Source organism: Sinohyriopsis cumingii, chromosome 1 (genome assembly GCF_028554795.1).
Source record: "Sinohyriopsis cumingii isolate HCF-2022 chromosome 1, ASM2855479v2, whole genome shotgun sequence".
Taxonomy (NCBI): Eukaryota; Metazoa; Mollusca; class Bivalvia; order Unionida; family Unionidae; genus Sinohyriopsis; species Sinohyriopsis cumingii.
This window is the reverse complement of record NC_142961.1, coordinates 175719537-175740149: the sequence shown is the minus strand read 5'-3', so window position 1 is coordinate 175740149 and position 20613 is coordinate 175719537. Positions and strand designations below refer to the sequence as shown.

At 33.5% G+C, this 20613-nt stretch overlaps 1 protein-coding gene across 2 annotated transcripts; it reads right to left on the bottom strand.

Moving 5' to 3' along the window:
* Nucleotides 1-4043: 4043 nt before the first annotated feature.
* LOC149808430 (uncharacterized) lies at nucleotides 4044-19251 on the bottom strand. Of its 2 annotated transcripts, XM_089977088.1 has the most exons (6): nucleotides 18570-19236; nucleotides 17295-17451; nucleotides 16282-16452; nucleotides 12688-12803; nucleotides 9978-10092; nucleotides 4044-7679 (listed from the first exon to the last, which is right to left on the bottom strand). In XM_089977088.1, exons 1-6 carry the CDS (start codon nucleotides 18845-18847, stop codon nucleotides 7599-7601), a joined length of 918 nt encoding a protein of 305 aa, XP_089833214.1. In that variant the 5' UTR covers nucleotides 18848-19236; the 3' UTR covers nucleotides 4044-7598. The 2 variants fall into 2 exon arrangements, with proteins under 2 accessions (XP_089833214.1, XP_089833222.1); XM_089977096.1 differs by lacking the exon at nucleotides 9978-10092 and having other exon boundaries at nucleotides 18570-19251.
* Nucleotides 19252-20613: the final 1362 nt, after the last annotated feature.

Here is a 20613-nt window from a genome sequence, read left to right as displayed (position 1 = left end):
CAAGGCAAGATCAAGGTAGTTCACTGTATACCTAAGCAACAATATAAGTCACCAAGAGATGGTTTATTTAGGTTCCAAGGTCAAGAGAGCTGTGTTATTGCATTAAATAATGTTGCAATATTAAAGTTATGATGATGGGAGATATTTAGAGGATAAAATATAAACATGTTGCCTTAAATGAACAGTATGACATTCAGTAGAGTCACTTGTTGAATCAACAGAAATAAAACATTTTGAAGAGTGTCAAAGACAATAATGAAAAAGTATTGGAAAAAACAAAAAAAAAACCAAGATGATGTTAAACAATACAGAATAATATCAAAATAACATGGAAAATGAGATACAAATATAAAAGCATACCAAGAGAAAACTAAACATAAATAAAGACAATACAGAAACGAACACAAAAAGCTTATAAAAAATTATATAACTGAGAACTTCTAAAGGATGTCATACAAGAATAATAAATGAACTTAACTGAGACAATAAATCTGCAGAAAATATATATAACTTCTCAAAATAACATCTATTCAGTTTTATTCTACATAGTTAGAATGTTCTGATGTTGAATGTATAGACTGATTATCTGATATCAAGTGCTTCTTTTGATCTGCCAGAACTTGATCTTATATCATGTGCCTCCTTTGATCTGTCAGATATTAATCTTATATCATGTGCCTCCTTTGATCTGTCAGATCTTGATCTTATATCATGTGCCTCCTTTGATCTGTCAGATATTGATGTTATATCATGTGCCTCCTTTGATCTGTCAGATCTTGATCTTATATCATGTGCCTCCTTTGATCTGTCAGATCTTGATCTTTTATCATGTGCCTCCTTTGATCTGTCAGATCTTGATCTTATATCATGTGCCTCCTTTGATCTGTCAGATCTTGATCTTATGTCATGTGCCTCCTTTGATCTGTCAGATCTTAATCTTATATCATGTGCCTCCTTTGATCTGTCAGAACTTGATCTTTTATCATGTGCCTCCTTTGATCTGTCAGATCTTGATCTTATATCATGTGCCTCCTTTGATCTGTCAGAACTTGATCTTTTATCATGTGCCTCCTTTCATGTCAGATCTTGATCTTATATCATGTGCCTCCTTTGATCTGTCAGATATTGATCTTATATCATGTGCCTCCTTTGATCTGTCAGATCTTGATCTTATATCATATACCTCCTTTGATTTGTCAGACCTTGATCAGTAAAGAAAATGTTCTCATTGTAAAAATTGAAGGCTGATTGATTCAAAATTGCTTTAAATTGCATCAGATATTGAATTAAAATTACCAATGACTGTAGGTAGATAATGAATTGTTTCAGCATTTGAACTGATGAATCTGATGACAGATGGGAGAACTCTTTTGCAGTTTTATATTAGAAAGGAAATGAATGCTCAGTAATAGTTTTAACTTTCTCTTCTTTCATACCCTGAGGTACGACATCATTTTCAATGAACATAATTTTCACAGACTTTCTATCTTTAGAGTAAAATAATACTAGCATTTTGACAAAGAATTTATTTTATGGCAAAGCTGTATTTTTGAATTCTTACCCACCTGATATTTCACTGTAAAATGAAGAAGTCGAGTTGGGATTGGATATAGCAAAGACACTGAAAGCAGTTTATGAAAGAGATGTTCATGTATAATATAAAGAACAGTGAATGAACCCAATACAAAACTCATGTGCTAAAATTCCAACAATGAATTTGAGTTTACAAAATGATGTCACTCCTAATTGGGACTAATCAGAACATATAACTTCAATGAGTAATCAAATGAGAGTCAACATATGGAACTTGTAAACAAATGATTGATATTGGGAGCTGTCATCATGGATGATCCGTGTATGGAATTCATACCCAAATATTAACAATGTATCATCATTCTATTACAAAGGGTGATACAAGTATACATGTATAGAATTTATACTCTAACATAAAAGTGTATCTTTCATCCTGAAGTTAGATGAATATTTTACTGATTTTCACAAGATATAGTGACAGTGAATTATTGCTTTCACTCACAATACTGATTAAAAAGTGGAACCTAAATATCTCATGCCATCCACATGATGAGCACAATTCATTTCTGGTTCCACAGGTCTTGTCAAACAGTCAAGGAGTTGCTGCACTTGCCAAAGGATTCCTCGAGAGCCTTCATATTCCCTTCTGACCCGTAGGTGCTCAAGCTTATATCCCTCACTGTGAATAAGTTAATACTGTCCTCCAAGCCAATATCTTGGCAAAAAAGAATTGTTAATTTACATTAATATTTTTTCACCTTTGATTTGCACAAAATTGTTAGAAATATAAATACCTCCATGGCCAAGCTAACATATTTTCTATTTTTTATTTCTCTCTAAAATGTTAAATATCTCATGCACCAATTTATAGTCCATTATGCTATAGGTTATTTTAAAACAGAAGTCTAAGTCTGTATTACCCTTTTTTGACCCCATCTGTATCATAATTAGCCCTCTCTTTACATCTTGAAAGTTAATTAATTGGTCGACATGTATTGTTTTTGTATTTTAATTTTTATATTATTTCAAAGTTACATATAACAACACATCTTTGTTCAACTGCACCATTCTTATCACATCCATTACAAACATTATTCCTGAAATTTCAAATTCATCCATTTATTAATTCAAATAAAAAAAGATATGACATGGTTGTTCTGAATATTTCAGAGATGACATAAACATTAATTTGGTTTGAAGCTACATTTTCTTATCTGTGCATCTGTCTGTGTATTTCTTCTTGCACACTATTGTCATCATCTTGAATTTAAGCTTTTAACAATGATGATCTGCATATAAATTATTGACGCATGCTCCTGTTCCTTGTTAAAGAAATTTGCCCTTGCTTATGTAAATGTTTGATTCACTGTATACCCTTACGAATAAAACATGCTTGGTAATCTTTCCACAATAATTGGTATTTTTGTTGCTAAACCATAATACTTTTGAGCCCTGGTTTCTCTGTCCTGTTACCCAATATCAACACTCTTTGAACCTCATTCTTTGTGAATAAAGTGTGCAAATTCTTAAGTTTGCATTAGCATCTTCTACAATAGGCTAACAAGTTGATCTCTGCTTTTACCAGTAATGTCAGAAAATAAAAAGTGGCGTTCTGCTTCTTGGGCTACATCTACATTAGTAATTCTGTCTTTGTGAATCAAGTGCAACATTTGTAAAGGTCACATTAATTCTCTTGTGAATCAAATTTGATTGTTGTAAAGGTCACTTTAATATCTACATCAATAATTCTCTTGTGAATCAACTTTGACTGTTGTAAAAATCACATTAATATCTACATCAATAATTCTCTCTTATGAGTCAAATCTGACTATTGTAAAGGTCGCATTAATATCTACATCAATAATTCTGTCTTGCAACATAGTAATATAAGAAAGCGATTCCATCTCTGTACTTTTAGTTCACAGAATTAGACACTGCATTGCTTCAAATACTTTTATAGTGTAAATGAGAATCTTAGAGCTTGAGGAAGAATGAAAAGATGTACTGCAAAATGACTCATTAGCATCTGGAAGTCAAGTAGTATTCTAAATTTATTTTTGGATGCTGAACAGTTTCTGTGTTTTGTTTGTTAGCCCCTCCTGATCATAACTTCAACGTTTCTCATTAACAGTTCCTTCCTCTGTCTTGTTTTTTTCTCACAGATACTGGTAGTCATAAATCTCAAAACACTATGTAAACTGCGTGATCATTTAACTTAAAAATATCATTGCAAGCATAAGAAATGATTATCTCTCTAATATGCATTCTTCTCCAAAATGTTCACTACTGCAATTATTGTACCCCTTTTAACATTCATATGGAAATGTGTATATAAATAACTAATAATAAAACAGCTAAAAAAACAATCAACTACAAATAGAACACTGGGTTCTAACCTGAATATTTTTTCAGGTTTTATTCTGCTTGGTGTATGTACAATACAATGATGTATTGGATTAAGGTGTATGTACAATACAATGATGTATTGGATTAAGGTGTTGAACACCATGTGGGGTTTGTCCTGTTTATTATAGATTTTACACATGTTGCCATTTATGTCCAATTAATTAAACAAAATGAAACATGAGAGGTAAGTGAGACAATTCATGAGTTCTATAAATAATTATGCCACATATGAAGGCTAGCACCCATTAAAACTGCAATTACAATATACTTACAAGCCATCTGCTGATAAAATCATTAGAATGTCTAACCTACAGCTTCAAATTACAACAGTTATATATTTTTCTGGAGCTGAGAGGATATTGTTTAAAATAGTTTGCAAAAATGTATTGGTACAACTTAAACTACTTCTCAAATGCCACTAAAATAATCTTGATCATTCCAAGATATTCAAGGTTCATTAGTTGTTTTTATTTTGCTGTTTGCTTGCCCACTAAATTCTTTTGAGAGGCATATATATTGTGTTATAGGTACATAATGAACTACCTGGACGCTGACTTATTTAACATTATGGTACTGATGATTTGCATTACATAATGCTTTTTAGCATCACGTTGATTCCTTGTTTAGTTACAGATTCAATCATCAGGAACATATCATAATTTGTTCGTAATTCTTTTTCTACCTTTATTTTCAGGCTTGTTGAGATGCACAAAATGAATATGATTGGTCTAGTTTATGATTATTCATATCCACATTTCTAAGTTCTTCAAAAATGTTGCATAACATTAAAGTATCTCTTTTTGCATAGCAGTCACAAAAGCGTGAATTTAATTTGAAAATTAACATATTAATAATCCACTTCACTAATTCCTGATCCAATGAGGATTAAACAACATTTTTTATTGGTGGTAGTTTAATTTGAATGAATCTGTATATGCATTCAAGTATACATGCAGATAGATATCTTTTGGTTCTATGCCTATGCTTATGAAAGTTACAATTTTTTCTGTTAATTTATCATTGAATAGATTTTTAGCAAACTGCTCTAGTGGTTGATCCATGAATTGGATTATTATTTTTACTAAAAAGGATTTTCTTTATTTCTCAAATTCATCAATTATAACACCCAGATAAATTATTCCTAATTAGTGGTATACAAAAACCAAACTACAGTTTAGGTGCAGAGGACCTTCATTTGTATCTTCTAATTAAGTTTATTTTGTAGTTGGTGGTGATTGTGGTTATGTTGTCAACTACATAATTTTGGTTTAGAAAGAATATGTGTATAATGCAGTCCAACCTAGACTGTGTTCCCTCACTGTCTGGTACTCTCTCCCTTCAGACGATTCATTTGTACACAGATTTCCTATCGTCATTATTCATTCATTTGAGTAACAAGGTAATGCATATGCATTATGAATTGTAGTGATTATGAGCGTTTTACTCAACATCATATCAATGAAGTTCTGCTATGCTATGCAAATAAAAAAGCTGTTGGATTATTTAAGGATGAACTCAGTGAAATACATATCAATGACTGTGGGTTAAGATCAAACCTCTATTTGTTTATGATGGATCGTGATGAGAAAAAGGTACGCTTATCAAGCTTCATTTTGCAGTTATGAATATAAAGCTTGAAGTGGGAGTTGTTGAACTCAATTGAAGATTTTGAATACCACCAGGATGAGCTGAATTTAGTTTAGCAACATAATTCAAGTACAAAGTAGATGGATCTGAGCACTGATAAGCCAAACTAAATTGTTTAATTCAACAGCAACACTAACTGACTAACAATAGACACAATAATAATATAGAAATAGCATACACCAATACTTTGAATTGAACAGATCAGTGTAAGATAAATGTATAGTCTAAATCAGTAATAGAAATAGCACTTTAGGACTGTGGTATGCATCCTTATTCATTCAAAAAGGGACTAAAAATGTACAGCTCTTACCATAGCCATTTACATAACAAAAATCACTTTATCAAAGCACAACTGGTTAACCATGCCCTTTCTTACACTCTGCTACTTCTACTGTATGTTATTATACACGTTTAAGATTGTACTTAATTTGTCTTTTTACTATCGGGTTTCCTTTCCTTAATTGGCAAAGTGTGATTGAATAAATAGTACATTCCTCAAATATCTTATATTTCAGTCATTATTCTATTATTTTTTTCAAATCTATTAACTCCCCTACTAGATTACAGCTTTTCCACATTCAGATGCTTAATGTTTAATCCTGTCATAATCTGCCAAGTTTTGAAAAATCATAATCTGCCAAGTTTTGAAAAGCAAAAACATAGCTAAACATGTTATCTTATATACAAACTTTCTGTTTAGCATTATATCAGTTTCACTAGTATATTTGCTGCTGATGGCAATTCAAACAGATCATATAATGTTTTGTCAAAGTGCACATTAAACATTGTTGTCCCACCCATCTGATTTATCAGTTTATTATCCAATAATTTCCATTTTAAGTAGTGTATAGAAAATGAAGTGGTTTTTTAATCACCTGTGAAGAGTGAGCTTTTCTACACAGATTTCATGCTGTAACAGCTGCGGAGAGGTTAGCAACTGATTTCATGTTGTAACAGCTGTGGAGAGGTTAGCAACTGATTTCATGTTGTAACAGCTGCGGAGAGGTTAGCAACTGATTTCATGTTGTAACAGCTGCAGAGAGGCTAGCAACTGATTTCATGTTGTAACAGCTGCAGAGAGGTTAGCAACTGATTTCATGTTGTAACAGCTGTGGAGAGGTTAGCAACTGATTTCATGTTGTAACAGCTGCGGAGAGGTTAGCAACTGATTTCATGCTGTAACAGCTGCAGAGAGGTTAGCAACTGATTTCATGTTGTAACAGCTGCAGAGATGTTAGCAACTGATTTCATGTAACAGCTGCGGAGAGGTTAGCAACTGAATTTCCAGCTGTATAGTGGAAAAACAAAGTACCGTTGTAACAAAGCTTCTTTGACATAGCTGATAAACGGTCAACAGTTTGGTAAGTGGACCAGATCATTACATTTCCATGCTTTTAAAATCTACTAAAATTATTGATGTTCGCAAGTAACTGCTTATATGGGGCGAGAATAAAGGGTCAAATACAATCTTTGATTGAGAGCTTCATTCGTTCATTAATAACAATTGCGAAAACGAATCCAAAATAAATGTGATGAAAATTCCTGATAACTGTAGGATATTCTATTAGCACAATGTCAAAAGCAAATATATTGTAATTGCCTAGAAATGTGTGTGTGTGTGTGTGTGTGTGTGTGAGAGAAAGAGAGAGAGAGGATTCTTGTCTACACATTCTGACTTGAGATAACATTCAAAATGAAATAATTAGTCATTTGCATTAAACGATTTTGCTGCATTATACACAACAGTGGGTCTCATTTATTCTATATGGTCAAAATGTTCTGTGAAAGGATTGAAGACCGCATCAAAGAGTGCATAGGGCTGGCACTTGCATTTACAACACATGAAAAGTCTGACTACTGGTATTTCTTTCTTCTCTAAGATAAAGTCACTCCATTAGATTATATCTTGTTGACTTGGTTAACCTCATGGCAACACCAGATTGTACCCCTTTAACCTCATGCTGACATCAGATTGTATTTCTTTGAATTGGCTAACCTCAGGGTAACAAATGTCATGTACATTTTTCCAGGACTGGTGCCAGTTTGAATGCCCTCCTGTATAAATCAGCTGCCTTCATTCCCTCACCAGCATTCTAAAAATGTTAGAAATTTCAGTTATTGAAAGAAAGAAGAAATAACACAAAAAACATTAGGTAATACAAACTTTCCACTTAGAAGTAACTGAGCAGAATTCAAAACTGATAAGTTTGAAAAATTTGAACTATCCATATTTAAATGATAGACTGATGGAATATGTACAGGATTTAGGTCAAACATGACTACAGTGGATACTGTCTTTATATTACAGGGTTTAATTACACATTTTGCCTCATGGGGAAAAACTTTATTGTGCTTTGAATGATTTCACCAAGGTATTTGATTATGTTTTCCCAAAAAAATTGTTCTTTAAGGAAGAGAAATTCGTGCGCAGTAAAATATGAAAATAAACTGAATAAATGTATGCATTGATAAATCTCACATGAAACATTGCAAGGAACTAATACTTATTGAATGCTTGGTGTACAAAAGTAAATGTTTATCTCCATTGTTATTTTCTGTTTTCATAATTGAACATCAAAAATAATTATGCACAGTCGTTTACATATAAATTTATTACAGTTAAATAAGACATCTCTCTTTAAATATAATGGCAAAACATTCTCAATCTTGAGCAGTTTTTGTATTTAGGAATCATTTTTTATATTTTGTAATTATTTTTTTCAAGCATGCAGTTGACTTTTAAGGGCAAGTTCAATAAGCTAGTTTTTAATTAAATAAAATCTTCACAATACTTTATTGCACCTAAATAAAGACTTCATTTGTTTGAAAAATGGATAATTCCTATTTTCAGTTATGTAGAGAAGTTTTAGGACTTTTATCTTACTAAAGTTATTGTACGAGTTCATTATAACCTGAACAAATTGTTAGAAACCCCAAGTTTTGTGTCACTTTTGAAACAAAGAATTAGTAGACATAAAGATCCCCATAGATCATTATTTTATAAATACATCTGTATTTTTAATTTCAGCCTTCTTTGCAATATATTAATATAACAACAATTTTACATGCTCTAGCATATCTGAGAGTGCCATCCCATATATTAGAAATAGAACTAGAAGAGGTGTTCAGCCAAATAGTGTACGGATTATTTAGAGAAGAGCAGACTTTGTAGTATCAGCCAAATAGTGTACTAATTATTTAGAGAAGAACAGGCTTTGTAGTATCACAGAGGATGAACAACAATTTCTTCTGGAGTGTAATTTATATTTTAATGAAAGAAAAGTGTACATTGATAAATATTATTGGAAGAAAAGTGTACATTGATAAATATTATTGAAAGGAAAGTGTACATTGATAAATATTATTGAAAGGAAAGTGTACATTGATAAATATTATTGAAAGAGACCAAACACGTTTAAGTTTGCTGTTTAAACCAACAAATGTTAGCATGCTTGTCATAGGATGCAACACCTGCTATATTATACATTTAGAAACATTTTGTATTGTCACTCAAGGAAATATGTTTCCACTTCACTTGGACCACTCCAGTGGCCTATGTGGTTAGAGTGCCTGCTTCGGATGCTTGTTAGTACCATTTTTGTAAGTCTTTGGTATGCCTTGGCCGGGTACCAAACCCACAACCTCCCGCATTCGAGGTGGACGCTCTAACCACTGGGTCACTGCAGTGGTATTGACCACAGAGAAGTGTTTGTACCTGAAGGCAAATGCCAAGACATATATTTGGGTTGACACACTTCCCATGTACTCTAGCAAACATTTCAGTCATGTCAAAATTATCATTACATGATTACATGTATATAATCTGTAGAGGCTGTCTCGATATATATATATATATATATATATATATATATATATATATATATATATGTGTGTGTGTGTGTGTGTGTGTGTGCAACTTCATCGATCCATCCACAGTCCCAGGCTGCCACACACTTCAGGCACTTTGTTTTTCCTTTTTTTTATTTAACGTATTGGTTTGGAAGAGATCAAGGCTAATTTGATGCTTAATTCCAAGTTGGGTTTTGGAAAATTAAGTCCTTACATAGCCACATATATTAAACTCAATGAAATATTTTGTTTTTGTTTTATTTTCCCTGTAGGATATATTAGTACATTAAAAATTTTTGTACTGTTTACTTATAAATAGAGTATTTGTAAGTAGTAAATACTCAATGTCAATCCTGTCTCCTGTCAATATATTCTTGACCTTTGCCATTAGTTGCATCCTTAAGACTCCTAAAAGGTACACTGTTCAGTGTCATTGGAAGGAGACATTCAGTAAAATAATTCATTTTATAAACTAATCTCACTGACGGCAAGGCAAATGTGGAACTGCCACAACAGCAGCTGGTGCTAAAAGTATGTCTTACCTCTAATGTTTCAGCTTTCTGAAGAAGCAAGATGGCTTGAAGTTCCTCTGGTGAACACTTCTGGTCTACATTTTTGTACGTTATATCAGATCGTAAGATGTACTTCTTTCCATCCCTAAAGTAAAAGTATTGTGTTGTGATTTTTGTTGGCATCATAGACTGTCATATCAATATACTGTTTGCCGTGATCTAGCACTCGGAGTATCACTCGGCCATTTCTGTCATGTCATGAAATAATTTTGGATATAGGCCTAGTTGAAGGAATATATGGACATTTGATGGATTTAGACAGTTGGTCAAGCAGAGTGACCCATATACAGTGCAGCAGAAAAATCAGACAAAGTTAAAATTGTGATGTCTCTTTCTGCAACAATATTGTGCCATGTAAATATAAGTAGTTCCGAATATAGTTCTCACTGGCAACAAATAGCATCCACAGTTTTTTTCTAGACTTTATGGAATAGACTGAGTATTTTCAGATTATCTAGCTAACTACATCACTGAGAGGAGATTGTGTCACATAGAATGCCACCTGAATTGATGCATTATTTATGGCTTATAGTAATACATACATTCTGGCTAAAATTTCCACTGGCGTGTAAAATATAAGAAACTGTTTTTACATTTCTTGCCCATGCTTCTTGTAGGACTGCTATGATTCTTTGTTCTTGTCATAAAGTCAGTTGTTTTGCCAGTATATCGGATCGAACAAATCTAGCATGTAAGGACATAATGTTTTTGCCGACGCATTATAACCTTTGGGTGATAATGTAAATAATTCATGTTGATGAACTCATGAAAGTAGTTGTCTCTGGAATTTGTTGGTTATATGTTGTTATGAAAAGGATACAGCTGTTGACAAGTTAGCTTTGTATCTGAGGAGACTGCTTCGGTAAATGACATTAGCTTTATCTCTCTGAGGAAAACTTTGCTTTAAGTTGTAACATGGGGAAACTTACTTCCCATGCCATTTCCCAACATTTATGTTATTATGAATAGTGCTTTAGGCATGTATTCCCAGTTTGTTTCTTTCGAACTTCTGGGTAATCTGGTACCTATAAATGTCTACTTCACTGGCTATGTCGGTGATTCCAAATTTTGTTTTTACTTATCTACTACATGTAAGTAAACAAGGATGCAGTGAATAGTGTGGTTTATTGCTTTACGCATTATTATGCAAAAGGAAAACTAAACTTCAATATCTAAGCAATCCTCAAAGGCAACTTACAATAACTTCACCACAAGCTATTCAGATGCAATTCTGACTACAAAATAAAATGGCATAAGTTTTGGACACACACACACACACACACACACACACACAACACAGAAATATATTGAAATAAACACACAGTAAAACTCCTTATTATATGCTCATTTTTTTCCCCATTAACTTTACATTGTCAGAATTGTGCAGTATTACCCGATATTGAACCCGCGCGCCAATACACATATAACATTCACGTACATAAAGGAACTACTTTCTATTGTAAACAAACAATGGAATGCAGACGCCATCACTTTTGATTTGTAAACAAATCATGTACACTCACGTAAGAGGTGCTTTACATTGTGGTTGTTTAAATTTGTTTCTGAATGAACTAAAACAGATGTTTCGTGGACTGCCACATACCAGCTGCTTTGGCACATTCCGCATTGATACAATGTTTCAGATTTAGGCTAGCTACAGTATACAACAGACGCAAGAACAGGTCCTTACAAATAACATACAAGTGACAAGTCATAAACTGTCTTCTTTAGCTGGTGATAAGAATGGCAAAAAAATATACTTACAGTTTTACATCCTGAATTTCCTCAAAATGTACTTTCTTAGTTCTGCAAATCTGAATTACATGAGCCATGTCATAGGTTCTCAATCTTGATTACACATTTCGAAATTGTACTGTAATTTTGAATATAAGTGCAATTACATCCTCCTTACTGCACTCAGAATGAAATAAGCATTAAATTCCATAGCGTCCTTTTGATAATTGCTGCAATTGAAAGACTTCATATTTTTCCCACATCATGATTTAAAACATTCACTGACAGAAACAGAAACACATTTGCAGATGTCAACACGCTTCTCCCTAGCTTCTTCAATCCCATGTATTTCATGTGGAATTGTCACATACAAATCCAGTCCATAATCAAGAAATTTTGTAGAATTGAAAAAAATACACAAATCTATTCATTCCAGATCAAATGGAAAAGTTGTTGCAACGCACATTCATTCACAATATGACTCCAAATTTCAATTTTAACTAGACATGCCATTTTCTTTCGAAAGTTATGTCGAGCACGTGACTAAGTTCAAATTTATCTGGGCATAGTTATGTGTGCAGTAATAATGTTGTTGTTGTGTAATGACGAATATGCGCTTGTGTATTTAGTTTGGAATACAGCATACATTCATTTACGTTGTTTCTTGTAGTGTATTTTGTTTATGTAATTAAGCCTTATGGAGAATAAAAAAATGAACATATAATAAAAAGGTTACTGCATTTGTATGGGAAAATATGAACTTGTTTTGTCGGATGGATGTATTATTCCATCCCAAAAACTCATTCATATTTTCCCATACAAATACAGTGATCTATAAATATTCATAAAAGCTATGCATGCAAATATATTTATATACCACCAGATCCTTTATGTTTATGCAGACTGTCAAAGCAATACTGAATTTTAACAATGCTTCATTACTCACTTGACGGCTTGTCCTTCATGAAGGCGATGATGGTTAAAGATAATGGCAAGCCCAGTCTCTGGCTTGATGGAGTAAAGGATGTTCTTCTCTTCCGCACAGTATCTTCCCAATTCATCCTGAAATTAACACATTTCCAACTCACTTTACTGCAAATGCTAAAATATATTTTTCCATTTAAATTGTTGATTAAAGGAGCACCAATCCACAAGTACCAGTCCATGAAGGGGTAGTCAGATGACCAAAGGGAGATTGGTAATCATGCGGCTCTTCAATCAACCTAAATTATACTTCTCGCTCATAAAAATGCACACTTACTAAAATTATTGCTCTCCTTCAACTTTTGAAGATCATCTGTAGAAAGAGAGCATATAGTATTGACTAAAAGCATTCTCACATCTATAAAATAGTATTGACGAAAATCATTTTCGCATCTATAGCGTATATTATTGACATATTCGTTACAGTGATAGAAAACTTATACAGCCACAAGCAAGATTATTTAATGCCATTCTTCTTTAACGATGAGTATTTGAAAGCGTGGATTAACTGTACATATCTATGAGAGTAATTGCTGTCTCATACAAACTCTCGGACAAATTTATTTATGGAAGCTATAGATAATGATGAAAAAAGGTATAAGTTCATTCACAAGGAGGCAAAAACAGTGATTCAAGAAAGACCTGGGCTCTTTGACAATTTCATTTAATGTGTGTGTGTGTGTGTGTGTGTGTGTGTGATCTGGATTTTAAACCTAGCTTTAACCATTTTTCAATCATATTGCTATGTGACAGTTTATAATGATGTCTAGCAATGGGGCTAAATGCCAGCCATTTAGCATCATGTCCCACCCATTCACATTATCCTGACACCAGGCCAACCAGTCCTAACACTAACCTCTTAATGCTGAGTGCCTAGTGAGGCAGCTGTTAGTACAATTTTTTTAAGTTGTTGGTATGATTCGGCTGGGTCCCAAACCCATGTCTTCCCGCCAATATCATCTATAATTATAAATTATTTACAACCCTTACCGGAACTGAGACTTCTATGTAGTGTTTACTTATAATTCTTGTGAAAGATATATATTCTAGAAGTGCTACATACTAGAGAGAGTTTCACAACTGCTCTCTATGAAGACTTCCAATAAACTACGTTGAGAGAAAAAGGACAGGGCGGGGTTAATAATGCATGCCAACATAAACGTAGAGTATGCCAAAGATTGTTGCTTGATTATCAAATTGAAGAAAAGTCATGTCATTATAATTAATGATATAAGCACATATCTTTTTTCATGTAATGTGTGTGTGATTTGGATTTTTAACGTAGCTTTAACAATTTTTTAGTCATTTCGCTACGATGTCTGCAGTGTGACAGTTTATAGTGATGTCTAGCACTGGGGCATCATGCCGCAGACTTGTAGCATGATGTCCCACCCACTCACATGATCCTGACACCAGGCCGACCAGTCCTAACACTATCATCTTAATGCTGAGTGCCAAGTGAGGCAGCTGTTAGTACCATTTTTGTAAGTCTTTGGTTTGATTCGGCCAGGGATCGAAACCACGACCTCCCACATCTGAGGCAGATGCTCTAACCACTAGGCCACTGGAGCGGTCTTTTCATGTAATATGCAAATTAGTGATAAATCAGTTGAAATAATATCAGGCATGCATCTCGTGGGTATCCTCACACATTGTAATTTAAAATGTCATCCTAAAATTATGATGGTGTGCACTATTGGAAGAAAATGTGTTTTATTCAGAGAGAAGTTTTAGGAATATCTGCACCATATTACACCTGGCAACAGACACAAAGTTGGTTTGATTGATTACTGTTTATAATATACTGATTTCTTCAGAACACTAACACGAGTCTTAGACACAGGTAAAGCTTTTAATACTGTTAATAATAAGGTTTTATTACAACAGTTCTCAGCACATGATGTTACAAAACCTTCAATGCAATTGTTTTCGTCCTGGCTCTACAGTAGATTACAAGCTGAGAGTCAGAGGTCCTGGATTGGATTGTAACTAAATTTCTATGGGAGTACCACAGGGATCTACTCTCAGCCCTCTCTTTTTCATTTTTATATATAACTGATTTTCCAAAGTATTTGAAACAGTCTTCAATGTCAATTTATGCAGATATGTCACAGTATGCTTCTGATAAATATGTCAGAATTGCTGAAATGGATTTATGAAATAAACTTAGATTAAATTAACAGAAAATCCAGTGAATGCTTATCTGCTCAGCAGAACAAGTAGCCAAACCTAAATGATATACAAATGAAACTGATTATTCTGCCAAACGTATATGGTATACAAAAATAAAACTTTACTCTGCCAAATGTATATGGTATACACACTAAAACTTTAATCTGCCAAAAGAAATGGTATACAAAATTAAACTGTTTAATCTGCCAAACATATATGGTATAAAAATAAAACTTTAATCTGCCAAACATAAATGGTTTACAAAATAAGACTCTTTAATCTGCCAAACTTTTAGGTATCATTACTGATAATACTTCACCTTGGTCCAACAAATTTGAAACACTATTTATAAATGTATCTAAGAAATTAGGACCTATAAAAGAAAAAGGATTAGAAGTTAATCATCCTAACTTAAACTCACAACAAAATATTATCTTTAATCTTGCCAGCACCCCAGTTTAAATCACCCTATTTTCCAATATTGATTTTGAAACATAAATCTAGGGCAAAATGTTTGTAATCTTTGTATTATAGATCTTATGGCTTCAATACCACCGAAATGTATCATCGTCTGCATATTGATACAGTTCATCATCTGCATATTAATAGAGTTCATCATCTGCATATTGATATAGTTCATCATCTGCATATTGATACAGTTCATCACCTGCATATTGATATAGTTTATCTTCTTATTGATATAGTTTTTGTCGTCTGCATATTGGTATAGTTTGTTGTCTGCATACTGATATAGTTCATCATCTGCATATTGATATAGTTCATTGTCTGCATATTGATATAGTTCATCGTCTGCATATTGATAATGTTCATCGTCTGCACTATTTATAGTGATTGCTTAATCATTTTATTTTCTCTAACCATTTGCTCCAAAATTCATATTCATGGTTTAAATTAGAATGGGATGTCAAAATTTCCTTCTGAAAGTCGTCTTATGAAAGCAAAGCATTTCAAAATATATTTACTTGCAAAGTAGTTGTTTAAGTTCCCTTGCTCCTAATATTCATCAACTATCAGATTACAAGAAGAAGGAAAAAAAAACTTCTGGAAGGAGTTTACTTAAGGCTGTACATTTGACAAGTTTGCTTTTCACATGTAGATGTATGAAGTTAAGAAAGTTAGTTTCACTTTTCAGATAAATCTATTTGAGGATATGGGCAACAAATTTATTAATCTCTCTATGTAATCAATCAGCCACATGAAAACTCTTATAATACAATGCAACATTCATAAGGGATTTCTTTCTGGAAACAAGACTGATGGAAAAACGATACCGAGAATAATCATCAGAGTCATCATATTAAGAAATTAACAAAAAGGATCGTATTTCTTTTCTAGAATAAAGAGATAGAAAAAATTGGCTTACCTTGTAAAGTGTCTGATTTTCACGTACAAAGTTGGTACATCCGTCAGAAAAGTCTCCATTAAGATACACCATGAAGGTCTTCAGTGAGCGCTCTGAAGGACTCTTGGAGTAGTGGCCATCAAAATGGGGGGCAAAATGGTTGCCAGGTAAATAACGGCATAAACGAAAGATCTGAAAGAATGGTAGTAAATATTAAGTTAGTCCATACAAGGATGGTAGTAAATATTAAGTTAGTCCATACAAGGATGGTAGTAAATCTTAAGTTAGTCCATACAAGGATGGTAATAAATCTTAAGTTAGTCCATACAAGGATGAGAGTAAATTTTAAGTTAGTCCATACAAGGATGGTTGTAAATCTTAAGTTAGTTAGTCCATACAAGGATGGTAGTAAATCTTGAGTTAGTCCATACAAGGATGGTAGTAAATTTTAAGTTAGCTATTCCATACAAGGATATTACACACTGATGTAACTATTGTGAGTCAACTTTTAAAGAAAATGTATAGGAGGAAAGTACTGATTTCATTCGAGTATGGAAAGCATTGAATAGCTAGAAGAAACATTCCAAAATCTGACCAGTCTATTTTTTTAAATTTGTCTCAAATGAAGATTTCCAAAACCTAGTCTGAGGTTCAACGAAAATATATATCTCAGTTGTTCTGCACAATATGCATACAACTAGAATGTTCTAATCCCGAGTGATGATCAGTTTTAATTACTTTAGTATCAGTTTATATTTAAAACATATCCGGAAGACAAGCTATGTTCTTTTAAAAAGTGTAATTTCTTCAGACAATTGCATGGTGTGCATTCAGATTATTTTGTAAATGGCATCCACAGAGCCGCATTTTGTAACTTCGCAAAACGTAACAATAGTAGCAGCTCTGCATCCAACATTTATAACCAAAATATAAATATTTATGACATTTATGTTTTTTCCCATCAGAATTCTCATAAATTTAATCATGTAAAGATACCACCATCCAATTGTTGATGTAGTGTTGTGCCCACTTACGTCATTCAGGCCGGTGGGGCGCCACCTTCCCTGCATTAAGAAGGGCACGCCGTGTATATGGAACATGTGGGGATCTCCTTCTATCACAATATCCTGCACATGCGTCTTCACTCTGTCCCATAGGGTTACGGCAAGTTCGGGGTTTCGGAAAGTAATCCTATAAAAAAGGATGGAAAGTCTAACATCAATTCTTTCTACCAGGGAGGCTTCACGGGCATTCTGTGTCATTATACTGTTCAGTGGTGTCAGGATAAACTAGTTCTTTTGATGATGTCAGCAAAAACATGATATACTTATACAAATAGCTTGAAACTTTAACTACTCTTCTGGTTTTGCGATAATTAATTCCTCCCACGTAAAGGCAATAAACAAAACGACTGAAAAGCCACATGCACCATTCCAACAGACATACTTTTGGATATCGTTGATTTAAATCCAATGAATCATAAAAAAATATTTTTCCTTAATGTAAGTTGATGTCAGGCATCATTGTGTATGTGTATCTAGCTAAATAGTGAGCAACATCCTGACGGTCAATCATTAGTTAGTAGGTGCTGAAACTTGGTGCAAAGATTCACATTTATTGAGCATGCAAAAATAATGTCTACCTCTAAAAAGCTCCCATTATACACAGTTCACAAGAATTTTAGGCTCAAACAATTAAGACAAGAAATTTATTCTGAATGTGATGTGTCCAATGGAACACACCAGTTTATTGCTTTGTAATTTTGTGCCGATAATCTAATTTGTATAGCTTACTGTATATAACGTCGTTGTGTGTTATCATATATGTCCGTAACATTCTTAGTATACTGTGTTGATTTATTTTCAGCTGATCAGAGTTGACAGGGTAGCAGCTGTAGAGCTGACCAGAGTGGATGGGGTAGAAGTTGTAGAGCTAACCATATAAGCTGACCATAGCAGCCATAGAGTTGATCGAACAGTGTTTTGCTGGTTGATTAGTAGGTGATCAGACGTTGCTGACCAATTGGTGGGTGCTGATTGCCTGATTGACCAAGTGATTAAATGGTGGTCAGTGATTACATGTAAAGCTGACTGCTTGATTGACCAGTGTGACTGGTAGACAAGTATTGCAGTGATGGAATGTTTTGTGTAACTCCATACATATATTCTTTTAGCCATAGGCTATTTTTGGAGTTTGTAAATACCCAGTGTTTTGGGACTGTAAAAATATACTGCATGATATCATGGAAAACCAAGAAGTCTAATTCAAATCATATAGTGGTAAACTTTGTTCAAATTTTTGCTCCCTACCTTTTACAGCTTCTGTAATCGTCTCTAACGCCATAAATTTGATCAAAACATAACTTTTCTCCTTCATCGATGAAGAACTGACATTCCGCTGTTGTCAAAGTGTTTGATAAAAGGAATCCCTCGTCATTAAAGTCTAAGACTTCCTGTCTAGTGATTAACTCACTTGAAAATGATGGGTCTTCACGAAATTGTAATGATTTGAGATCAGTTTCCTCAAATTCTATGGTACCAGTATCCGACGTTCCTTTCTCAACCACTGGAAGGAATATCTCTGTCATTTTTCTTTGTGGCAGAGAATTACAACCACATTTAAGTACTAAATACTAAACCTGTCAGAATATATCTAAACCATACCCGGATTCAGGGTTTGCCATGTGTTATGCAATGTTGACAGTTTGGGTTGGCAACATCCGGTAGTGGGAGTGTCACTATGGTCAATCGATACATCTCGGCTTTTTTGCTTACAAAAGTGTATTTATTTTTTTGGCTTGACAAAAAAGGCCAAATATGTTGGCGCTCTCCGGTGTCGAATATTGCATAGGTTAGAATTTTAAAGAAAAGGAATTTTCCCGGCTTTCATCGCTGGTGATACTGGCTATGTAGAAAGACCCTGTATATCTTAGGCATTGTTCAAAGAACTTTTAATTCCCTTTATTTTGGTGATTGATTGATGGTTGTAATATAGTCTGGTTTCCTGCTTAGTATGATCCCTGGGCTATATAAGTATAGCCGAGAGCAACGCAGGGAGCATACTAAGCAGGAAACAAGACTAGTTATAATGTGGGTTATAGGGTATAGGCCTGTTCGATAAGGGTTGTTACGTCCCTTGACTTAATTCCCCTAATTTACCCATGATGCAACGCTCTTCCGGCGAGCAAATCTATACGCTGTGATGGAGGCCAACAAAGCATCGAATTAAAGCTATCCAACAGTATATAATGTGTGTATATATCTTATTAATCACGTCTTCATTTGATATCAATTTAAAAGGGTTCTCATCAGTCTAAATCGATCAATGCTAATAAAAATGTGTTAAAATGCAAAATAAATTTATTTTTTATCTTTTAATCAGTATCGCATGCGAATTTACCGATTTTCATATCTTTCAAACGTGCCTCTACACATGCCGCTTTGCGATGGAACCACATATTTCGATGCTAATACAATAGATTTAAAGAAAAGATTTCAAGCTATACAACAGCATATAATGTGTGTAGATATGCTATTAATTACTTCTTCATTTGTCTGTCCGTTCCCCTAATGCTTTCCTATATGAACGTTACCGATCTTCATATGCTTGCTCCATGCGTCTACCCATGCCGTTTTGCACTGGTGCAGTGGTGCCACATATTTCGATGCTAATACTATAGATGTGAAGCATAGAGCCCAGTTATACATATACTTTATTCTGCATGAACAATACTGCTAACTTTTAAGTTCGACCTTTCTTCAGTAATTTCAGTTTTGTTCCGGAAATTCCCTTTGTTATGGTAAATCTAGGGACTGGATTTTGACAGAAAACAAAACATGAAATCTATGATGTCTGTTTGGTTTTTTTTACTCATGTTAGTATATACAAGTATATAAGATGATTTATTCATTGACAATTGGCATTCATAATCTAATTCAAACATGTATGTGATATTTTTAAAAAGCACATTCTTATTACATATCAGACAGAACTGATAATTTGCTTTGTTTCTAATGTGTCATCTCCTGACAAATCTAATTCATATTCCTCTTCATCTAAGCAAAATATATTTCACTAAAAACTGATTATTACATTATCTAAGTTTGCCAAGGAAACAACGAATATATTTAAATATGTGTATGAGGATTTATAATAATAATAATAGTAATAATGTTATAAATAGGAGAATTTATGTGTTATGGGTGGAATTTTAATGATAATAATATAAATTCAGTCTGTGAAACACACAGACACGCTATCACACTTTTATCTAAATTTAAGCACTCAAGTTGACGCATTCGTAAAGGACACACGGTACTAATTATACGGAAGAACTGTGAACCAGTCTAGAAA